A 19,392-nucleotide genomic window follows, 5' to 3' on the forward strand; every position below is an offset into this window, starting at 1 on the left:
ACCTTAAAGTACAGAGAGGAAGGAGGAATGGCTGCATTTTAAAATTAATTCTCCTCCTCAAGCAAAGGGAACTACCGAACTATTGGATATGCTATTTGTTCTACTTAATTGTATTTTTTAAAAAAACTAATAGCATTTCCAGGATCTGTAGCCATGACATCTTTGGGCAATATAAGCAAAGGACTGGAAGGAACATAAATTTGTAGCTGATGAAAACTGTAGCTTAGTCCTGCACAAAGACTAAACCATGGAACCCCCGCCAGGTACTTTAGGGGATAACCTTGTTATGATGCACTTTACCCTGACCCCCTTTACTCCTCTTGACCTTTGGTGGTGAAGATGATATTGTTTTAAACTTTTTATCTTGTTTTATGTATTTGTTAAAACTGTGCTTGAATTCATTTGTGTTTTTATAATGCTTGTTATTTGTTTTTTATTGTCTTGTTTTATATTTTAACTTGTTTACATTATGTCTTTTGGGCTTGGCCCCGTGTTAGCTGCCCCGAGTCCCTTCGGGGGGAGATGGTGGCGGGATACAAAAATAAATTATTATTATATTTTATTATGACACAGCAAACAAGATAGATATGCTGGATTTCATATCACAAAATCACAAGTCGAACACTATTATTATTATTATTATTATTATTATTATTATTATTATTATTACAGTAGAGTCTCACTTATCCAAGCTAAACGGGCTGGCAGAAGCTTGGATAAGCGAATATGTTGGATAATAAGGAGGGATGAAGGAAAAGCCTATTAAACATCAAATTAGGTTATGATTTTACAAATTAAGCACCAAAACATCATGTTATACAACAAATTTCACAGAAAAAGTAGTTCAATACGCAGTAATGTTATGTTGCAATTACTGTATCTACGAATTTAGCACCAAAATATCATGATATATTGAAAACATTGACTACAAAAATGGCTTGGATAATCCAGAAGCTTGGATAAGTGAAGCTTGGATAAGTGAGACTCTACTGTATTAATATTATGTTACTTTCTGGAAGCAGAGGTCATAAATTATTCACTTGTTGCAACCAGCTATATCTTCTTGGAAGGCAGGCTATTAATTGCTGTCTTTAAAGTTCAGAGTGGCTTAGCTTTGGAGGGTATATAAAAATATTGTTAAATTAGAAATAAGTTGCTCTCTGTGTCTCCAACAACTCAAACTGGAAGAGCCCCATTTCCACCATTAAATGAAAAGGAAGCAAGAGGAAATGTTCTTCAGTTAACAAGCTGGTTTTTAAATCTCCTGATCGCATTCAAAAGATATAAGTGAGAAGTAAAAATCTTGCCATAATTTGAGGCGGTTCTCAATGCTTGCTCTTCATTAAAGTTGATTTATAATGTTGCTGGAAGGGCATTTAATCTGGGAGTTCTTCAACTTTATAGCTGAGGCAATCCTCATACAGGGGCTAAGATGGAGCCCAGGGCCTTCATCTTATCTGTGAATGTCCTATCATCTTTTATATCTAAAAGTCTCCCAGTTGTCGAGCCCCCAAACCAGCTTTTTCTCTGACAAGACACCCCCAAAGTTGAAGCTACATTTCCAAAAGGGTATTTTTAACAGGAAGCTATGCCCTGAAGCTTTCACAGCAATATGCTTTTCACAGCAATGGATCAGGCCTGGTCTTTTTTTTTTGCCTTGGGGCTGCATTGGGGGCCCAACCAAGAGGACTGGGCCAGGCCGGGAGGGCAGCCGGGCACGTGCTGGGTGGGACAGGCGCAGGAGGGAGAGGGCCTGTGAGAGGGTGGGGCCGGAAGGGGGCGAGGCAGGGCCCAGGTCAACCTCAGGTTGTCCTCCTGGCAGAAGGAAGGGACTGCTTACTCCATTCTTATGCAGAGAGGAAAACGAGACATGCGGCAATTGCCCCAATCCCCCCCCCCCCCGATCTTCGGTCTGTTCTCTTGGCATTATGCCGGGAGGAGGGCAAGACATGTGAAGGCTGAGAGCGCTCTAGATGACTCAGCTACTGTGTGCTTTCCTCCCCCGTCCTTTCTGCATAAGGATGCAGTGGGCCACCGTGTTCTTATGCTGAGAGGACAGGTAAAATGAGGATGGCCTGAGGTAAGAACTCAGGGGGCCACATCTGCCCCCCATGCCTTAGTTTGTCCATGCCTGATATACATCCATGCATAAGTTGATCCAGGTTTTTTGGGATAGTTTTTGGCATATTTTTTTCAACGTATACACAAGTATATACAGTAATTAGCCCCTTTGTGCTCTTGTCTATCCCCACTTTTAGTTTAGTAACTGTATTTTATTTTGAAGTTTTGTGACTGTGTATTCTGTAAACTGCATTTTTACATGTATACATACGCATGTGTATGGGTTCTTGTGCACACTTATGCAATTAGATAAATTAATTAAAAATAAACTTATGAGATGGTGTAGTAAACTGGAAAACTACAAAGAGCTATATATTTAGTTAAGCTGATCCAAAAGAATGAGTGGAAGAGAAGGGTTATACAGGTTTATTGAACAACCTAGATTTTATAAATAATTGCCTGTCAGACTGTTTAAGTCAGACAAATATACAGCAGACCAACAAAAACATGCTCTGTCATATTTCTAAGATAAATATATGTTGATTTTTCATACTCTGGGGTTGTAAGTACACCAGTAAGAAATGCTGTTGCTTTTTCTGCTGAAGCATTTTTAGCAAATGCAAAATATGGGAAAGATACAGCTAAAGAAGGATTTTTTATTCCAGTATTCTTGACCTGGAATGTTTTCTTTTGCCTATATGTCTGCAGATCGAAACCAAATACAATAAATGCTGGTGTCCTTTTTTTTAAAAAAAAGTCTGGATGTTTACAGCAAGCATATAATTTTACATCATTATGGGTGCCAAGAAAAATAAGAAATCATGACAAAAAGAAAGGTTTAATCATACATTTCAGCAAGCATAGACAGAAAATCAGAAATGTTTTTCCTCTTTATTGTACATGTTATTTTTAGTCTTTTAACATGCAGATATAGTTCCAGAAAAATGACATGCAAAAATGTTATGCTGTTGTGGGCAGTGTAATACTGAAAATGGCAACTATGATACTTCCAACAGAAAAAAGGTCCCACTGTGGGCTTTCATACTTGCACACTGAGAGAGTGGGTCGATAGAACAATTCACTCTCCAATATTTCCACTGTCCACCCCTTGTGCCTGACTCAATTACGGTGACACTTACCAAGAAGTTCCAGCTAAAGTAATTTCAGATTTTACCACACAGTTGGTGCTACATTCCTACTATAATATTTAGGAACAAAGAAAACCCAATGTAAAAAGCAGACAAATTCACAACTTAAAAAAAAAACATTTTTATTAGAGGCTTTCACAAAGGTAAATATAAAAGGATATTGAGAGGGGAGAAAGGGGGGGCTGGAAGGAGGGTAAAGGTAAGGGTAAGGGTTAGGGTAGGAAAATGTCAGGTTAGATAAAATAGAAGGGGAAAAAAGTAAAAATAGAAAGGGGAGGAAAGGTGGGGAGGGGAGATTGTTACTTCCATTCTTCTACTTTGCATTTCTCTTGATTCTTGTCTTAGTTATTTAATATCTTAGTCTCGTTCCCCTTTCTTGTCTAATATTCAAGATCTTTCGTTCTTTAATTTCTAACTGTGGTTTGTTTAGATTGTCTCTTGCTCCTATTATTTTCATATATTCCTTGAAGGGTCGCTAGTCCGTAGGTGTAGATGGTGTCCCTGTGTGTCTCTTCATTAAAAATGTTAACTTGTCCATACCCATAATTTCCATAACTTTTTCTAACCATTGGTCCTTAAGTGGGACTTCTTCTGCTTTCCAATGTCTAGTGTAGACCATCCTTGCTGCTGTAGTCAAAAATACAAATAAAATGTCCTTATTTGTGTCAAGATCAATCTCCATATCTGTCACACTGAATAGAAAGATATTCTGGCTTCATTTGAATTTGTATTTTTAAAATCTTTTGGAATCATTTCCTGGATCATTTTCTAGTAGTTAGTTGCTTTTTTACAGGTCCATCACATGTGGTAAAATGTACCTTCTTGCACACCACACTTCCAGTATTTGTTCTGGACACTCTTGTACACAATTCCCAATTTTTGTGGGGTTGTATACCAACAGTACATCATTTTGTACCAATTCTCTTTTAAATACATTGCATATGTATATTTCATTTTTTTTGTTCCACATCTTTTCCCATTCACATAATTTTATAGATCTACCAATGTTCATGCAACTTTTTACCAATTCCGTTTCAATGGACCATTCTAATAATTTATTATAGATTTTTGTTATATTTTTCTTATCAGTATATACTAATTTGTCCCAAAAGTGTTCATATCACTAAAGCCTATCTTCTTATCTTGATTTTTTTTTTTTCGTGTCAGGAGCAACTTGAGTCGCTTCTGGAGTGAGAGAATTGGCCATCTGTAAGGACGTTGCCCACTGATGTTTTGATGTTTTTCCATCCTTGCTGGAGACTTCTCTCATGTCCCCGCATGGAGCTGGAGCTGATAGAGGGAGCTCATCTGCACTCTCCCCGGGTGGGATTCGAACCTGGCAGTTTTTAGGTCAGCAACCCAACCTTCAAGTCACGAGGCTTTAGTCCACTACGCCATCGGGGGCTCCATCTTGATTATAATATCTTGATTATAATATTCTCTCAGTTGCATATACTGGAACTAAGAGAAATTTTTGTATGTTATTTGTTCTTGTGATTTCAGTTGGAAAGTATCAATTTTAAAAATTGTAAATGGACCATTTTTCCATCCCATTAATCTTCTTTGACTTGCTTCCAATGGAGATATCCACAGCAGGGTTTTGGTGTAGAATTTAGCTTTATGTCTTTCTCAGACCTTTAGAAGAGTGGATCTAATAAAATGGTTTCCGAAAATTTTCTGTTTTTAACCTATCCATACCATAAGCATGCATAACACCCTACTCTTAAATCATGTCCTTCCACTATTAACAATTTTTCTCTTTTCAGACTGGTCCATCCTTTAATCCAGGATAAAGTACATGCTTTGTAATATAATTGGAAATCTGGGAAGCCGAAGCCTCCTCTGTTTTTCGTATCCATCATATTTATAAATTTTATTCTGGGTTTCTTAGCTTGCCACACAATTCACAACTTTTGGGAGAGGGATTTTAATTCTGGAACACTGAAGGCAATTAAAATAGATATTTTAAACCCATCTTCTTCAAAATAACAAAAGAAAGGAGAAACCAAGCAATAATAAACTATGTAATGAGAGACATACAAAATAAATGCCACATAGTGAAGAAAGTTTTGTTTTCCTCATTGGAGAATGAGTTGAAAGAGTCAACAGGAAATCACAGTGCTCAGCAGCTGATTAAAAAAAATATTGAAAAAAAAGTGGTGAATGAACAAAGATATACCTTATACAAGTCTTTATTAAGTAAGATTTTGCTCTGATGAGTCTTACATAATTTTAACTGGGAAAGCATGATCCATGGTCCTGGAAATTCCATAGCCCAATGTTTAAGCATAAAAAGAAAAAAAAAAACCTAAAGTTTTGTTGTGGGAACAAAAAAACTTTGGAGGTATTACCTACTTATCTATGTAACCACCTTAGCAATCTAGCTGAGTAGTGTTGCCTGGCTTGATCCCACACAATTCCCATTTATTGGGCAGCCATCACTGCAATCGACAGGGGTCTTTCCAGTGTTGACTGACATTCCCACTTCCTCCCATGAGTCATCAGTTGGAAGCACAATCCCTGTCACCATTTCCATTCATTTTGGAGATCGCCCATGGAAAGAGGTCTCTGGACCCATCTACACTGACATATAATCCAGTTTCTGAATCCAGAATATCCACTTCTAATTGGATATGGCAGTGTAGACTCATATGATCTAATTCAAAGCAAATAATCTGGATTCAGTAACTGGATTATATGATGCTCTCTGAAAATGGCAGAAGGTGAGCTGTGTCTTGGGCAGGTGAAGTGTGGGTCTACCTTGACTCTGTGTTTTTAAGGCTTGTGCATGAGCTTTTATTTTTATAACTGCTACCTTAGGTTTTAGGGCTCAGTCTCGGAGGGTCAGTGATGTTTGCCTAATGATTTATTTATTGCAATTGAGCCGCCGGTGACGCAGTGGGTTAAACCCTTGTGTAGGCAGGACTGCTGAGCAAAAGGTTGGTGGTTCAAATCTGGGGAGCAGGGTGAGCTCCCGTCTGTCAGCTCCAGCTTCCCATGCGAGGACATGAGAGAAGCCTCCATAAGGATGGTAAAATATCTGGACGTCTTCTGGACAATGTCCTTAAGGTAAAGGTAAAGGTTTTCCTGACGTTAAGTCCAGTCATGTCTGACTCTGGGGGGTTGGTGCTTATCTCCATTTCTAAGCCGAAGAGCCGGCATTGTCCGTAGACACCTCCAAGGTCATGTGGCCGGTATGAATGCATGGCGCGCCAGTACCTTCCTGCCGGAGCGGTACCTATTGATCTACTCACATTGGCATGTTTTCGAACTGCTAGGTTGGCAGGAGCTGGAGCTAACAGCAGCCGCTCACGCCTGCAATGTCCTTGCAGATGGCCAATTCTCCCACACCAGAAGCGACTTGTAGTTTCTCAAGTCACTCCTGACATGAAAACAAAATTATTGCAATCTGAAAAGAGTGACAAAGGAGCTGCAGGGAGGAGGTGGTAGGGTCTGTTGTTGTCTGCTGCAATGTGTGTACAAAGTTTTGTCTTCTTGCCAGAAAACCCCACCAACTAACCTTCACAAATGCCTCCCTTGGAAGAGAAAGTCAACACATTTCATATGTGACTCTTCAATGCTGTATATCCAAATACATCAGGGTGGCATTCAATAAATTCAATTTAAAGGACTATATAAAACTAATATTAAACAAACACAAGTACACTAAATGATTTCTTAGTTAAAAGCAGAGAAGTTCAAACCATGGCATCTATTTGTCCTGCTTTATGAAAAGTTACACAATGATGAATTACAATTTACAAAAACAGCATTCAAGTTTAGATATGTGAGTGAACTTTACAATAAAATCTACTAGAAATGTTAAAATCATGTGAACTGCATTCTCATCCACCCACACAGTCTCAAACTTCCTGCCATTAATGTGCTAAATATTCTGAATATAAAACAAAAATAACAATTGGGCGGGCTGGAAAAAGAGACTGTCAGCTTGCTGATAGTCACAACAAACCAGCCCACTCACAAGTCCACACGCTGGAGGCTTTCTAAAATTGTGTTTCCCCCCAATAGAGGAACAGGGGGGTGGGGAAATCACCTTAATATAACACTGTCTTTCCTGTTGCTGTAGCCACATCCATGTTAGCAAGCAAGAAACATCATCCCATTTCTGCGGTAGGCACTCTGTCAAAGAAAGAAAATCTGTAATGAATTATCACATCAATTTAAACAAGGAAAGGAGGTAGCAAGCAAAGCAAGGCTTTCTTCCTGTTTTGTAGACTATTTTAGTTGCCCTCTAATAGCCATCTTAATCTTAACAATTTTGGTGAGTAGGCATTAAACAAACACTTTTTATTAAAAGCTCTGTGTGGTTAACATGTGATTCTATTTCAGGATTTGTGCAAAAATATGTCATCCTATTTTGTTAATCACCTAACACATAAATAAAAGGGGTCATATTCTTTTCCTTCAAAGGTCAATGCAATCTTACTTTATACAAAATTCACTTCTGTCTTATGTAGAACGAATTACTGTGGTATTTTACATTTGTCTTGCATTTTCACTCTGTGCTAACAAACTCTTTCATATAAAAAGGCATCATAACAAATACACATTCAATCCCCATCACTTTTACTATTAGGTGGATTTTTCCACAAGTTTTGTTTCCAACACTTTGCTGGTTAATTTTGTTGCTTTGGGTAGTATATGGGAGCAAAGAAAAGCCAAAGTCAATGTTATCGTGTGGAAAAGGTAAATCACTACTTAGGGTCACAGAATGCAGCCTGAATGGGGACCTAACAGGGACTCCTTCAACTGCCTTGGAGTGCTATTGCCTAGTCATGGTAAACAGTCAGCCTAGGCGTCCTCCCCCACCCTCCCTCTGCATATTTGTCCCTAGCCATAAGCCACCACCCACCTACTGCTTGGCTCTTGGGAGATGTCCGCTAGAGTGTCGCCGCACTGAGGAAGATGGGAGGAGAAAGAGGTGGAAAGCCCCCCCCCCCTTTCCTCACCTCTCCATCAGCACATCGGCGCTCTGGCTGAAGTCAGCTAGAGCAGGGCTACTTAGACCTTTCTCACTTGTGACCCTTTTTTCCTGAGGAACTTTGAGTGACCCCACTTATATAGGTATATAAAACAGATATAGACATCAAAGATTTACTGACAAATCAGCATTTGCACAGGTTGCTAAACAGCCTGATTTTCCTGTACAGCTTGAAGAATTTTCTGCAGAGTGGACTGTAAAAACTTTTACTGTTGCCAAATTTTTGTGACTCCAACATTGAGCTAAGGGAACCCACATTTGGGTTTGGGACCCACAGTTTAAGAAGCAGTGTACTAGTGCCGAGAACAAGGTAGGGGTCATGTAGCAGCTGGGGACCACTGCAACATAGATGGAGGTTGGATGGGAAAAAAAGGGACTGCTATCTTTTGTACTTGAGCCATCTGAGCCCAAGGAATGCAGGGTGTCAGTCAAAACACATGCATCCAGATCTGGTTGGGACTTGAACCAATTGTTTTGACAGCCCTTAAGTGAGGGAAAAGTCCGAATCCAGGGCTAGGATTAGCTTTACCTGGAGCAAAGCCCCATTAAGGCAGCCTTGCCCTGGATCGGCCCTGTGCAGCATTTCGTCATCACAGAGCTATCCAGTTACACACTGACCTAAGTGGTCAACACAGATGATCCATTAGAATAATAAAACTATTTTCACTGCTTTATTAAAGACAGCTGAAAATATTTGCAATGTCCTTTCAAAGGTAGAAATCACATTCTAAATTGTTATATCAACACTAATAAAAGGCTAATGTTAACAAAATGATGTTGTTAGTCCATCAAAAAGATTAAAAGAGCAAAGGAGGTACCAATTTGCACCAATTCTAAGCATTTTACAATCCCACTCTAAATAAGACCTATCTCCCTGGGGTAGGCAACATGGAATCCTACAACTCCCAGAAATCCCAGCCAGTTTAGCACCTGTTGGGATTTCTGGGAGTTAAAGACCAAAAATATCTGGGGACCCCAGGTTGTGAACCACTACGGTAGAGGGACATTTATTGTCCCCTTCTTCCTTAGCAGAACAGTTCATTTAAAATGCCCTTTGTTCAGTTATTAGATTGTCTCACAACAGCATTTGGCAATTTGTACATATTAACTATGCAGAAATTCTGCATTATTTAACCACCTTTGTAGAACTGTAGTAAGAAGCAACTCGAGAAGTAATAAGAATGTATGTTTTCTTAATGGAAGTCTCATACCGATTCATATGGATTCAACAAAAAGATCTGAATGGATAGTAGAACCACAGGAACATCACTTTGATATCTATTTTAATGAAGTTTGTTAAAAGTATTTACTAAATCAAGATTCAAAATATAGATGAATGCATCTGAGCAAAGTGGAATGTTAGACTATAAGAAAACCTTATGGAATGGATGAGGATGAAGGAAAGTATCTGAGGATCTCCAGATTCTTATCTTACATTGAAATGTGTGTCATGTAATTGGTGAACAAATAGGGATACCATGTCGTTTGCAGAAGGTGTTGAGAACCTTTTCCACTATCATCAACTGAAATTGTGTTGCCTACTTAGCGGGAGGGAGCCATCCAGCCAGATTGGTTACCTACAAAATCTAGTTGGCTACAAGGCAGCACCCTAGTGGCGGTAGGATTCTGTCAATCTAGCCAACAAATTGGCCTGTTAAGTAGTCATTTTTTATTCTTCTTTTTCTTTTAAAAAAAGTATCTGGAAATTGGGACTTGCACTCCTAGTCTTAATAGTGCAAACCTTTTTAAATTTATCTTTATATTTTATGGGGATGTTCTTTGGGGTTGCCTCTTTTGGTTAATATAATATGGGAAACCTGTATGTCGCAATAAAATAGTTTTTTTTATGTTTCACTAGGCTTGTGATGTGCTTTAAAGCCTATATGCTCCCCCACGTTTGCTCCTGAAGATCATAGGGTGGGAGATGAGATTTAGCTTCTTCTGCTGTAACATTATTATAATTAGCACCTACATTATAATAAAATTACAGTTGAATATATACAGTATTCTAAATATTAAAAAATAGACAATGTCATAAAAAGTAATAGTATAAAAGGTAAACTTAGGCCACACATTAATCATCTCTTAAAAAGATCAAATATACCACAACAACCACAAAACCAAAGATGCTATAGTTTTGCAGCCTGTCAAAGCTGTGAGGGTTCACATTTTGAATTCCATGAAAAACGCATGCATTTACTTTCTTGACCTCAAAATGTTAAGTTTTATAATAACCACAACAACCTTTAACATAAAAATGCAACATTTCAAGCTACTGTACAGTGTACAATAAGATAAATGAATCTGAGTAAAGGTTTGGATTCTGATTAAAGTAAAATAGTTGAATTCTCAACTGTACAGGGATATATTTTTGGCAGTCACATAGACTAAAGTTTGATTCAAGTTATCCAAGAAATTCTCTAGTCTATTCTACATACTTTTCGATCCTCAAAACACATTTCTCAATCTCTTGCAAGCAACATTTGTGTATTTGGAAGAAGACATACAGAGATTTTCTATTTTACTGTATCCAGTAGGCACTTTGGCTTTAGTTATTTTAGTTTTAAAGTACAATAAGTGGTGGTAATCAGCATTTTTCCCTCATCGTTTAATGATTCAGTAATTTTTCTTTTGCCAAATGACTCCTTATAGTACTTTGAACATTTCCACAGATTCTTAGTTGAGAGCTACAGTGAGCACATGCATCAGTGCATTTGGGGCTTGGAGACTGGGTATCAATATTACAGTGATACACAACATGTTGCATGCCTTCACACTGTTTCTGACTTATGGTTGTTGGGAATCATCCTGGACTACTCAAGTCTAAGTGTAGTTAGATAGTTGATAGAGTTAGATTGAGGGAATCCTTTCCCTGTTTCCAAAGCATGCCTAGACAGGCTTTACTGTGTTTCACTCTATCCTGTTTACGTCACATCCCTTACTTTGAAGTTAGTAGAAATGTGACTCTTTAGGGATACTAACTTCCTATCCATTGGAATGTTTATTGCCCCAATAAAAGGCACGACCATGCGGTCAGTCGACCCTCTCTAAGCTTCTTCTCCCTTTGTTCTTCAAGCTAACAAGAAGCATCCTGCCATCTCTCCTGGCAAGATGTAACTATTTAGATGTTTGTTATTTTTCCTTTCTTATTTTTCCTTAGAAACCAGTCTAGAGTAGACTAGATAGCTCCCAAGCCTTTCTATCTACAATGGAGTTCTTTTTACCTGAATAAATACTTTTTGAACTTTTATTGACCTGGTGGTGTCGGCAGGTTTTTGAGTAATTATATTGGACTACCGCCGATTTCTGAGCCTGAATATATTGCATAAAATTTCCCTTTATGGTTCCCGTCCCCTTGATCTGGTCATGTAAGTGTGATTTATTGTTATAATTGTATTATTTTACTTTGTTTAATAATGTGTATTATGTTGTTATGTAATGTTTGTGTTGCTTTTATGACTGTAAACCGCCCTGAGTCCCATCCGGGAGATAGGGCGGTATATAAATAAAGGATTATTATTATTATTATTATTATTATTATTATTATTATTATTGAGACTCTGCCGTCATTGCAATCCTAAATAGACAAAGGCTTCTCTTGCTTGCCTGCGTGTAAGTAACTGTTGCATTTGAAAGCTTTGCTTTTGCTACTCTGCTGATTTTGGTGGAATCTCCTCCAGAGAGGGTTAAATTGAGTCTAACTGCTCAGAGATTACCACAACAATGGTGACCCTAAGAAAAATCTCTCATGGGCTTTCCTTTGCAAGATGTATTCAGGGGTGGGTTTACCTTTGACTCCGAGGCTGAGATAATGTAACTTGTTTAAGGTCACCCAATAGGTTTCCATGGCTGCGCATTCGCAATACTCAAGCTACACCAAGCTGGCTCTCTGCAAGTAATTACTTACTACAAATCTTTCATGCAAATATGCATATACTGTCCGAGGTGGGACTCTACCTCTCCCATCCCTAGCTGGAATGCCCAAAGTTCCTATTGCTTGGGATGAAATGTTTGGGAGATGTAAGATAAGGGAAAGCTGTTATATATTTTTAACCACAGCATTAATGTTAGGCTCCTCTCATTACTATAGTGCAAGGCATGACATAACACTTTGGGGCAGTTTATATTTTGCTGAGTTACAAGAACATTGTTATTTCAAACAAAGAGAAAACAGAAATTCTAGCTAATAAGCTGAGGACAGGTTTCCACCTGCTTTAAATATATAAAATCTGAATGTGCACCAATGAGCAGTAGGTATACAAATATGAATTAGCTTGGCAGACATATGCACACAGTATACGCTTAGTACATAATTTTTGATTACTACTAAAAACAAGGTCATGGGATCTTTCATGCATAAATCCATGTTTATTATTCTCCCACATATATTCAGAAACCAAACTAGGATGGGGGGAAAGACATTTTAATTGGTGCTAATGTTTTAACGTGGGAAGTCAGAAATTCAGAAATCTACCAATGTGAGCTGCCACTTCATCACATAACTTAAATTCCACTGAGTTCTATATTTAAAATCTGGTGTTCTGTGGGTCCACTACATTCGTTTTGGTTAAAGTGCAGTTTTTGAGTCTTTTAAACATGGCCCCTCTGCTTTTGGGAATTGTGGGAGTTGTAGTCCAAAACACCAGCTGAGCTTCTGCTTATTTCTGCTCTTCCAAATGGGATTCCTTCCTCCCACCCCTTTTCTCCCTCTCTGCTTTTGGGAATTGTGGGAGTTGAAGTACCAAAAAGCACCGAGAGGGATGGTGGGAGGTGCCAAATGTCTGCAGTGTGGAAACCTCTTCATTGAAAAATATGCAAGACAACTGAGTGCACTAATCAGTGTGATCCCAAGGTAGGGAAAAACTCCTTTTTATTATGGAATGCAGTTAGACTGAACTCTCTTCTTCTGAACACCTCCAAGTATAATCTGATTAAGTCCCTGATCACAACCAATGTGTTAATATTCATGACACTGATGACATTAGTATATTATATATATATAAAACAGAGGATAAAATATTATTTTCTCAGATGAAATGCAATCTAATTTTGAGGGCATCTTCTAAGCACTAATATTTCTATTTTCTATGTTATCCCTTAGCCATCTCCTCTGTCATCCTCATCAGAGCATATTGCCCCTCTCACTCAGCAGCAGCAGCAGCAATAACCAAATGTGATCGGTAGCGAAGAGTAGGAGGAAGGAAGGGTGGGAGGGAGGAAAAGTCAGGGTCACAGAATAAATGTTTTGAGAAGGCAGCTGTAAGTGAATGAGAAAAATAGACAAACATAAAGGCACAAGAGTTTCTGAGAAGAGAGGAAGATGAACTTCTGTTTGGAGATCAGTGTTGAGTCTTCGGCTATACTGTTTGGATGTTTGTGTGGGGGCTGCTGTTTGTTTTGGGCCTTATATTCTCCCCGAATTCTCTAAGGGAGCTGGGCTTCAGTTTAGTAACTGCTAGATCTCTGAAAGGAAGCAAATAGGAGAAGGCCTTTTTGGGAGTGTTTCACAGAGTATTTTGAGGGGCCAGCCTGAATAGCAGTGCCAGTACATATATAGGATGAGAAACATGTATGTTGATAAAGTTGATGAAATAACCTGAAGCATCTGTGTCATTTTTTTTCCCTGGGGGATCCGCCACATTATAGCTGCAGAAAGTGCAAGTTATCTTCCTTGTTGGAGAATCAGAGAATTGAAAGTGACCACAAGGGTCATCAACCCCCTCCCATAAAGGAATACACAATCAAAACAGTTCTAACAGATGGCCACCCACTCTTCCGGACAAGGAGACTCCTCCACACTCTGAAGCACCTTCCACTGTCAAATGTTCTTCCTAATGTTTGGGTGCTATCATGTTTCTTATTGCTTGAATCCATTTCTCTGTGCCTTAGTCTGTAAGGAGCTCCCTCCTCAATGTGTCATCCTTTCAAATATTTAAACTTGACTCTCATGTCACCTCTGTACTTTCTCTTTTTCATGCTAAACACACCCAGTTTCTTAAGCCATTCCTCACAGGGCTTGGATTCCAGAACTTTTACTATTTTGGTCACTCGGAGTGTCGACATTCCTTTCTGAAGGTACACTTATCTAGTAGGGCGATAAGTTTGAGAAAGAGCAAAGCATAGTGTTCTGGAAAGGCAAGACGTGAGAGTTGCTTCTGGAGAGGACGGCAATTCGCAACACAGAAGAAACTGAGCCCACAGAAGCAGACAAACCACATTTCAAGCATGGAGCTTTACAATCAATATTAAGATCCCCTCATAACTGGACTATGCTTGGCACTTTGGGCAAAAGACAGGTTGCACCGCAAAACAGTATGAAAGAAATGTGCCCACTCAGGCCCTATAAGAAGTCTGCAAATGTGCAGGGTGCAGGGGATTCAAATGTTTAGAAAGTTTCTATTGAATAAAGAAGGACCTGAGGATTGTCCAGACGAATCCATAATTTTAGGCATTTCAGTGGTACAAGATTGTGTCAATGGAAAACAGGTGAGAAGGGTAAGACAATGACTATTGTTATGCCTAATTGTGGTATTAGCAGTTCTTACAAAGGGACACCATCGCCACAAAATACAGTCCAAAAAGCTAGGAATTATCTTCAAAAATACTAGAGGAATTTGATGGAAAAGAAGAATAGAAAAGGTTGATGACCCATGACAAAAAGTTGAGGTCAGAAGTAAGAAAGGAGGAGAGGAGGACAAAGGAGGCAAGAGAGATATGGATATATAAAGTTCAGCCAAAAAAAATGGATCTGAAATGCATCACCTGGAATATTGGAGGGGCTAGTATTACATCAGAAAAAGGAAATATTTCATTATTTGAGAGTATTTATTTAACTATGATGTTATTTATTTGCAAGAAACAAACATTAGGGAAAAAAGATATCACATATTTAGCCTATCTTAATTTTTTTATTGATACATCCATTCAATTAAATTCCTATCCTAAATTGGGCAGGGAATTCATTTTAGCTTTAAAAAGAAAAAAGAAAAAAGGACTAGTTATTTACAAAAGTCTCAATTGCCCGCAGAAAAATATATATTCAAAGATCCATATAGTAGATGTTTTGAGGTTCTGATAAATATTCCAGGAACTAATGTTTTGGCAGTTGAAATTATGCTCTCACAGAAAGTAAAACTATTTGTCTTTTGGAAAGATGGTCAACAAAATGATAGTTTATTCTTAAGAATGGCAACTCTTTTTTTTTTTTTTTTTTTGGAGATAGGAATAGGCCTTATGGCCTTAGTTGATGCATAGAGAGTTGGATATGGTGATTCTAAAGACTATACTTTTTGAGGGAGAAACACATAGATCATTTGCTAGGATTGATATATTTCTGATACTCTCCCATTATCATGTAATGCAGTGGTTCTCAACCTGTGGGTCCCTAGATGTTTTAGCCTTCAACACCCACAAATCCTAACAGCTGGTAAACTGGCTGGGATTTCTGGCAGTTGTAGGCCAAAACACTTGAGGACCCACAGGTTGAGAATCACTGATCTAATGCCACTCCACTGGCCACTGAGTGGGAAACAGCCAGCCAGCCACAGCTCCGTTGTGTCTTATGTATTATTCTTTATTTATTATTACATCTTATTTAGATTGGAAGCCCATGAGTAAATTAATGTTTTGGAAGCCACACTTGATTAGGACTTTCCCAACTAAAGTGAAGTTGGAGCAAGGCTGTATTTAGCCACCGTGAAGCTGATCCATTTTCGCACCAACCTAAGTAGTCAGTGTATAAATGTCCCCAGATCAGCCAAAGAGCCCAGAAGAATACTACAATCAATATTAGCAAATCCTTCTGAGGGATCCAGGCAGACCAACAGAGATGTTCATACACCAAGGTGATCAAGGCTGTTCCCCCAATTAATACTATTCTTATCAGCAGCTCTATTGAACACAAACAATGGAATGTTTTTTGGTCAAGGAAATCACCTTGGTGACTGCTGACCTTGGAGCAGGCATAGCATAACTTTGCTTCCTAGTCTTTTATTTAATTTTCTTTGCACTCTATCAAATGACTTTAACAAATTATGTTGCCACTTCCCAAGATTTCTCTGATATGAAAAAAGAAAACAAGACAAAATATGATGGCATTTGTTCCAGTAAAAACTTGAAGTTCAGCAATAGTGCATGCATGTTTTCCAGAAAGAAAAAGAAGGAAATTGGTGGGGAATGAACTATCATTTTAAGTTTCTCAGAGGCTTCTGTAAACAATGGGGCGAGAAGCTGAAAAAGAGAAACTATAAAACAATAGTTGGCAGTCGTTTCTGCAAAGCAAACATACTTATGCAAAGCTTTTCCCATCACCACAATCTTTAAGAGATTTATTTTTCTCAGTTAAAAAACTTCTGGAAATAAAGTTAAACTGGAAGTCTAAAGGAAGACATAGAAAAAGAACGTGATGCTGGATGTTGTTTAAGAATCAAGGCAGAGCATAAAAATTCGGAGTGTACTCTACTAAAATTGAGACCTCCCACTGATTATTATGGAAGATTATTAGTACAGAGTGTAGTGGCATGATTAGACTCTTGTCTAAATAAGAGCTGGAAAGCAAATCTCAGTTTTTCATTTAGCTTACAAACATTTATTTGGAGCTGCTGCTCTAGCCAGGGCAAGACAAATGAGTCTGTGTCCTAGATATTATTATTTCTGTCAAATTCTGTAGAGTATTTTAAGGCAATTTGCTTGGAAGAGGGATTGTGGTTCGAAAACTGAGCTGGATGGGAAGGGACGGGTTGCAAGAGCCAGAAGATGCAGGAACTTAATATGACTTGCTGTGTGGCCTCCAAAAGACCACTCGCTCTTTATGGCATTTCATTTTCCCTGTCTTTAAAACAGGGATACTATTTCTTCCCAAGAGTGATTCAAGGTATTACAAGGTGACTGTTTGTTTAATGCTTTCAAAATATAGCATGTTGTACAATTATTATTTGTATTAGGCCATTTCTCCCCATTGTTTCTTATGGCTAGATACCAGGAATCCTGAAATGGATGTTGAAATAGGCAGCTACTGGGCTAAATGAGTGGAATTTTCATGTAAGCAAGTGAAAGGCTTGGAGAAAAATAAATATTTTTCCACTAGATGCTGCAGCAACTGGTTACTTGGGCACTGCAACCAATTTCTATTTAATATTGACATGACATAAGTATAAATATTAAGGCAAACATGTATACTTTCCAGGCTGATATGTCTTCTACAAAAAGTGTGCTTGCTTTTACAATGTAGGCATTCCAGAGTTAATTGGCTTGTTGGGAAAACAAGGATTCTCTCTATGAACACAGAAGGCGATGCAAACAGGGTTTTTTCTTTGGCTCTACACTCGTTCTCTGGCAGGGACTTTGGTTGTGGCTAGTTCTCTTGCTGCTCAGAGCTCATTACTACCTGATGTGTTCTGTTTCTGCTGAAACTCTTGTTCCCCTGAGCAGTGGGAGGTAAGAGGACTTAAGGTAATGCATCAGTAGTTGCCAGTGGCAGAGATGGGAAGAAATAAAAAGCAAAAGGAAATACTATTTCAATCAAACTCTGAAATTTGTAGAAGTGGTTTCGGTCTCAATATAGAAAAAATATTTATCTAAGAAACTCCTACTCGGGTGTGAACATCCTACTTCTAGTTGGATTTTGTTTGGCAGAGTTTGGGGCAAGAGGGGAAGTTAATACAGGACATGTCTATAAACAAATATATTTATTTAGTACAGACTGACACATTTTCTAGAGTATTTCAGTAATTGTAGAGAGTAAATCTATTTCCTAAAGTGGTTTCCTTTTGTAATTCTGCTAATTTATTCCATCTACACAATTATTCTAGGCGGCAGTGTTAGGAACTATTTCAACCAGTCTATTCAAAATGACACATATATGCGTGGCTCATCTACCCACTCCACGCCAGATTTTTGGGGAGGGGAAAGGGAACTTGCTGTAGTTCTTTAAAAAAAATTGCATAACTGAGTTGGGGGAAACAATTTCCAACCCGACAAGACTAGTGCAGTGTGGGTGATCTGCAGCATGAAGCAAGAATAGACTCACCCAGCAAATCCTCAGTGGACACTAGGATACTCTATAATCCTAATATATGCATTGTAGCATATGTCATGAACATTTCTGTTGTGAGCTAAAATGATCAAGTCTTGCCCCAAAAGAAGAGTGCTGTCACTACAACATCACTGATCTACACTAGCTGCAACTTCTTTTTTACTTGCTGGCCTTTCCTTGCAAAGCAGTTTGTGGTAAGTCTTGTGTGTCAGGCTCATATTTTTAGTCCTACAGTAGCTCTGACTTGTCTTGGGTTTGTGGGTTTTAAAACAGACTCTTAACACTACTGATGTGGCATTTTGTTTTCAGTAATTGATATTAATATCCAGGTTGCACTTCTGGTTTCAATCTGCGACACTCTCAGAGGCCAGTAGCTTAGAGGTCCAGAAGAAGATTGTAAAGGTTTGTTTCTTTCTGGTTTTAGAAACATTTTCACTGCTATGTATTCTTGCCCAGTTTCTCTTACATTACATTTTGCTCCTGCACAGTTCAAAGCTTTAATGTCTGTCTGTTTGAAACAATTATTTGGGCATTTCTGAATAGCCTGGGTTTGGGAATCTGGTGATAATCAAGATTTCTACAAACATAGGTTGATACATTGGACCAATATTACACACTTTAAACTGACTATGAAAATGGTAGCCATTTATTTATGGGGAGATTCTATGCCAACCCAGAGATGCTTTCCATATGGAAAGAATAACACACTTTCTATTATTTTCACATTGTAGAATAAATTCACCACAGCTCATGACAGCAGGCTCTAGCATTGTTATACAGTAGCGAAATAAGCAGTTGCCTTTAAGAAGGCACAATTATTCACAACACAAATTATTCAAGAATGTCTAATTTGGAGAATAGGTAATCCTTTGGAAATCTTCTTGGTTGTAGAATCATAAAGCTGGAAGAGACCACAACGGCCATCCAGTCCAACCCTGTGCCAGGCAGAACAATCAATCAAAGCATCCCAGACAGATGGCCATCCAGCCTCTGCTTAAAAACCTCCAGAGCAGGAGATTCCATCACTCTCCAAGGCTGCGAGTTTCATTGTTAAGCAGCTCTAATGACCAGGAAGTTCTTCCTAATGGAATCTCCTTTCCTGTAATTTGAACCCATTGCTCTGAATCCTAGTCTCCAGGGCAGCAGAA

At 38.5% G+C, this 19,392-nt stretch overlaps 1 protein-coding gene across 8 annotated transcripts in view; it reads right to left on the reverse strand.

Moving 5' to 3' along the window:
- Positions 1-2,933: 2,933 nt before the first annotated feature.
- The window catches only part of supt3h (SPT3 homolog, SAGA and STAGA complex component), a 293,254-nt gene continuing 276,795 nt past the window's right edge, over positions 2,934-19,392 (reverse strand). For 6 of the 8 annotated variants that reach the window (XM_062957052.1, XM_062957063.1, XM_062957059.1 and 3 more), the window contains one exon: positions 2,934-7,349. In XM_062957052.1, the coding sequence (XP_062813122.1) occupies positions 7,308-7,349 (42 nt within the window). In that variant the 3' untranslated portion in view covers positions 2,934-7,307. The remainder of the gene's footprint in view (positions 7,350-19,392) is intronic. The other 2 variants (XM_008116731.3, XM_062957046.1) reach the window with 2 other exon arrangements.

Source organism: Anolis carolinensis, chromosome 1 (assembly GCF_035594765.1).
Source record: "Anolis carolinensis isolate JA03-04 chromosome 1, rAnoCar3.1.pri, whole genome shotgun sequence".
Taxonomy (NCBI): domain Eukaryota; kingdom Metazoa; phylum Chordata; class Lepidosauria; order Squamata; family Dactyloidae; genus Anolis; species Anolis carolinensis.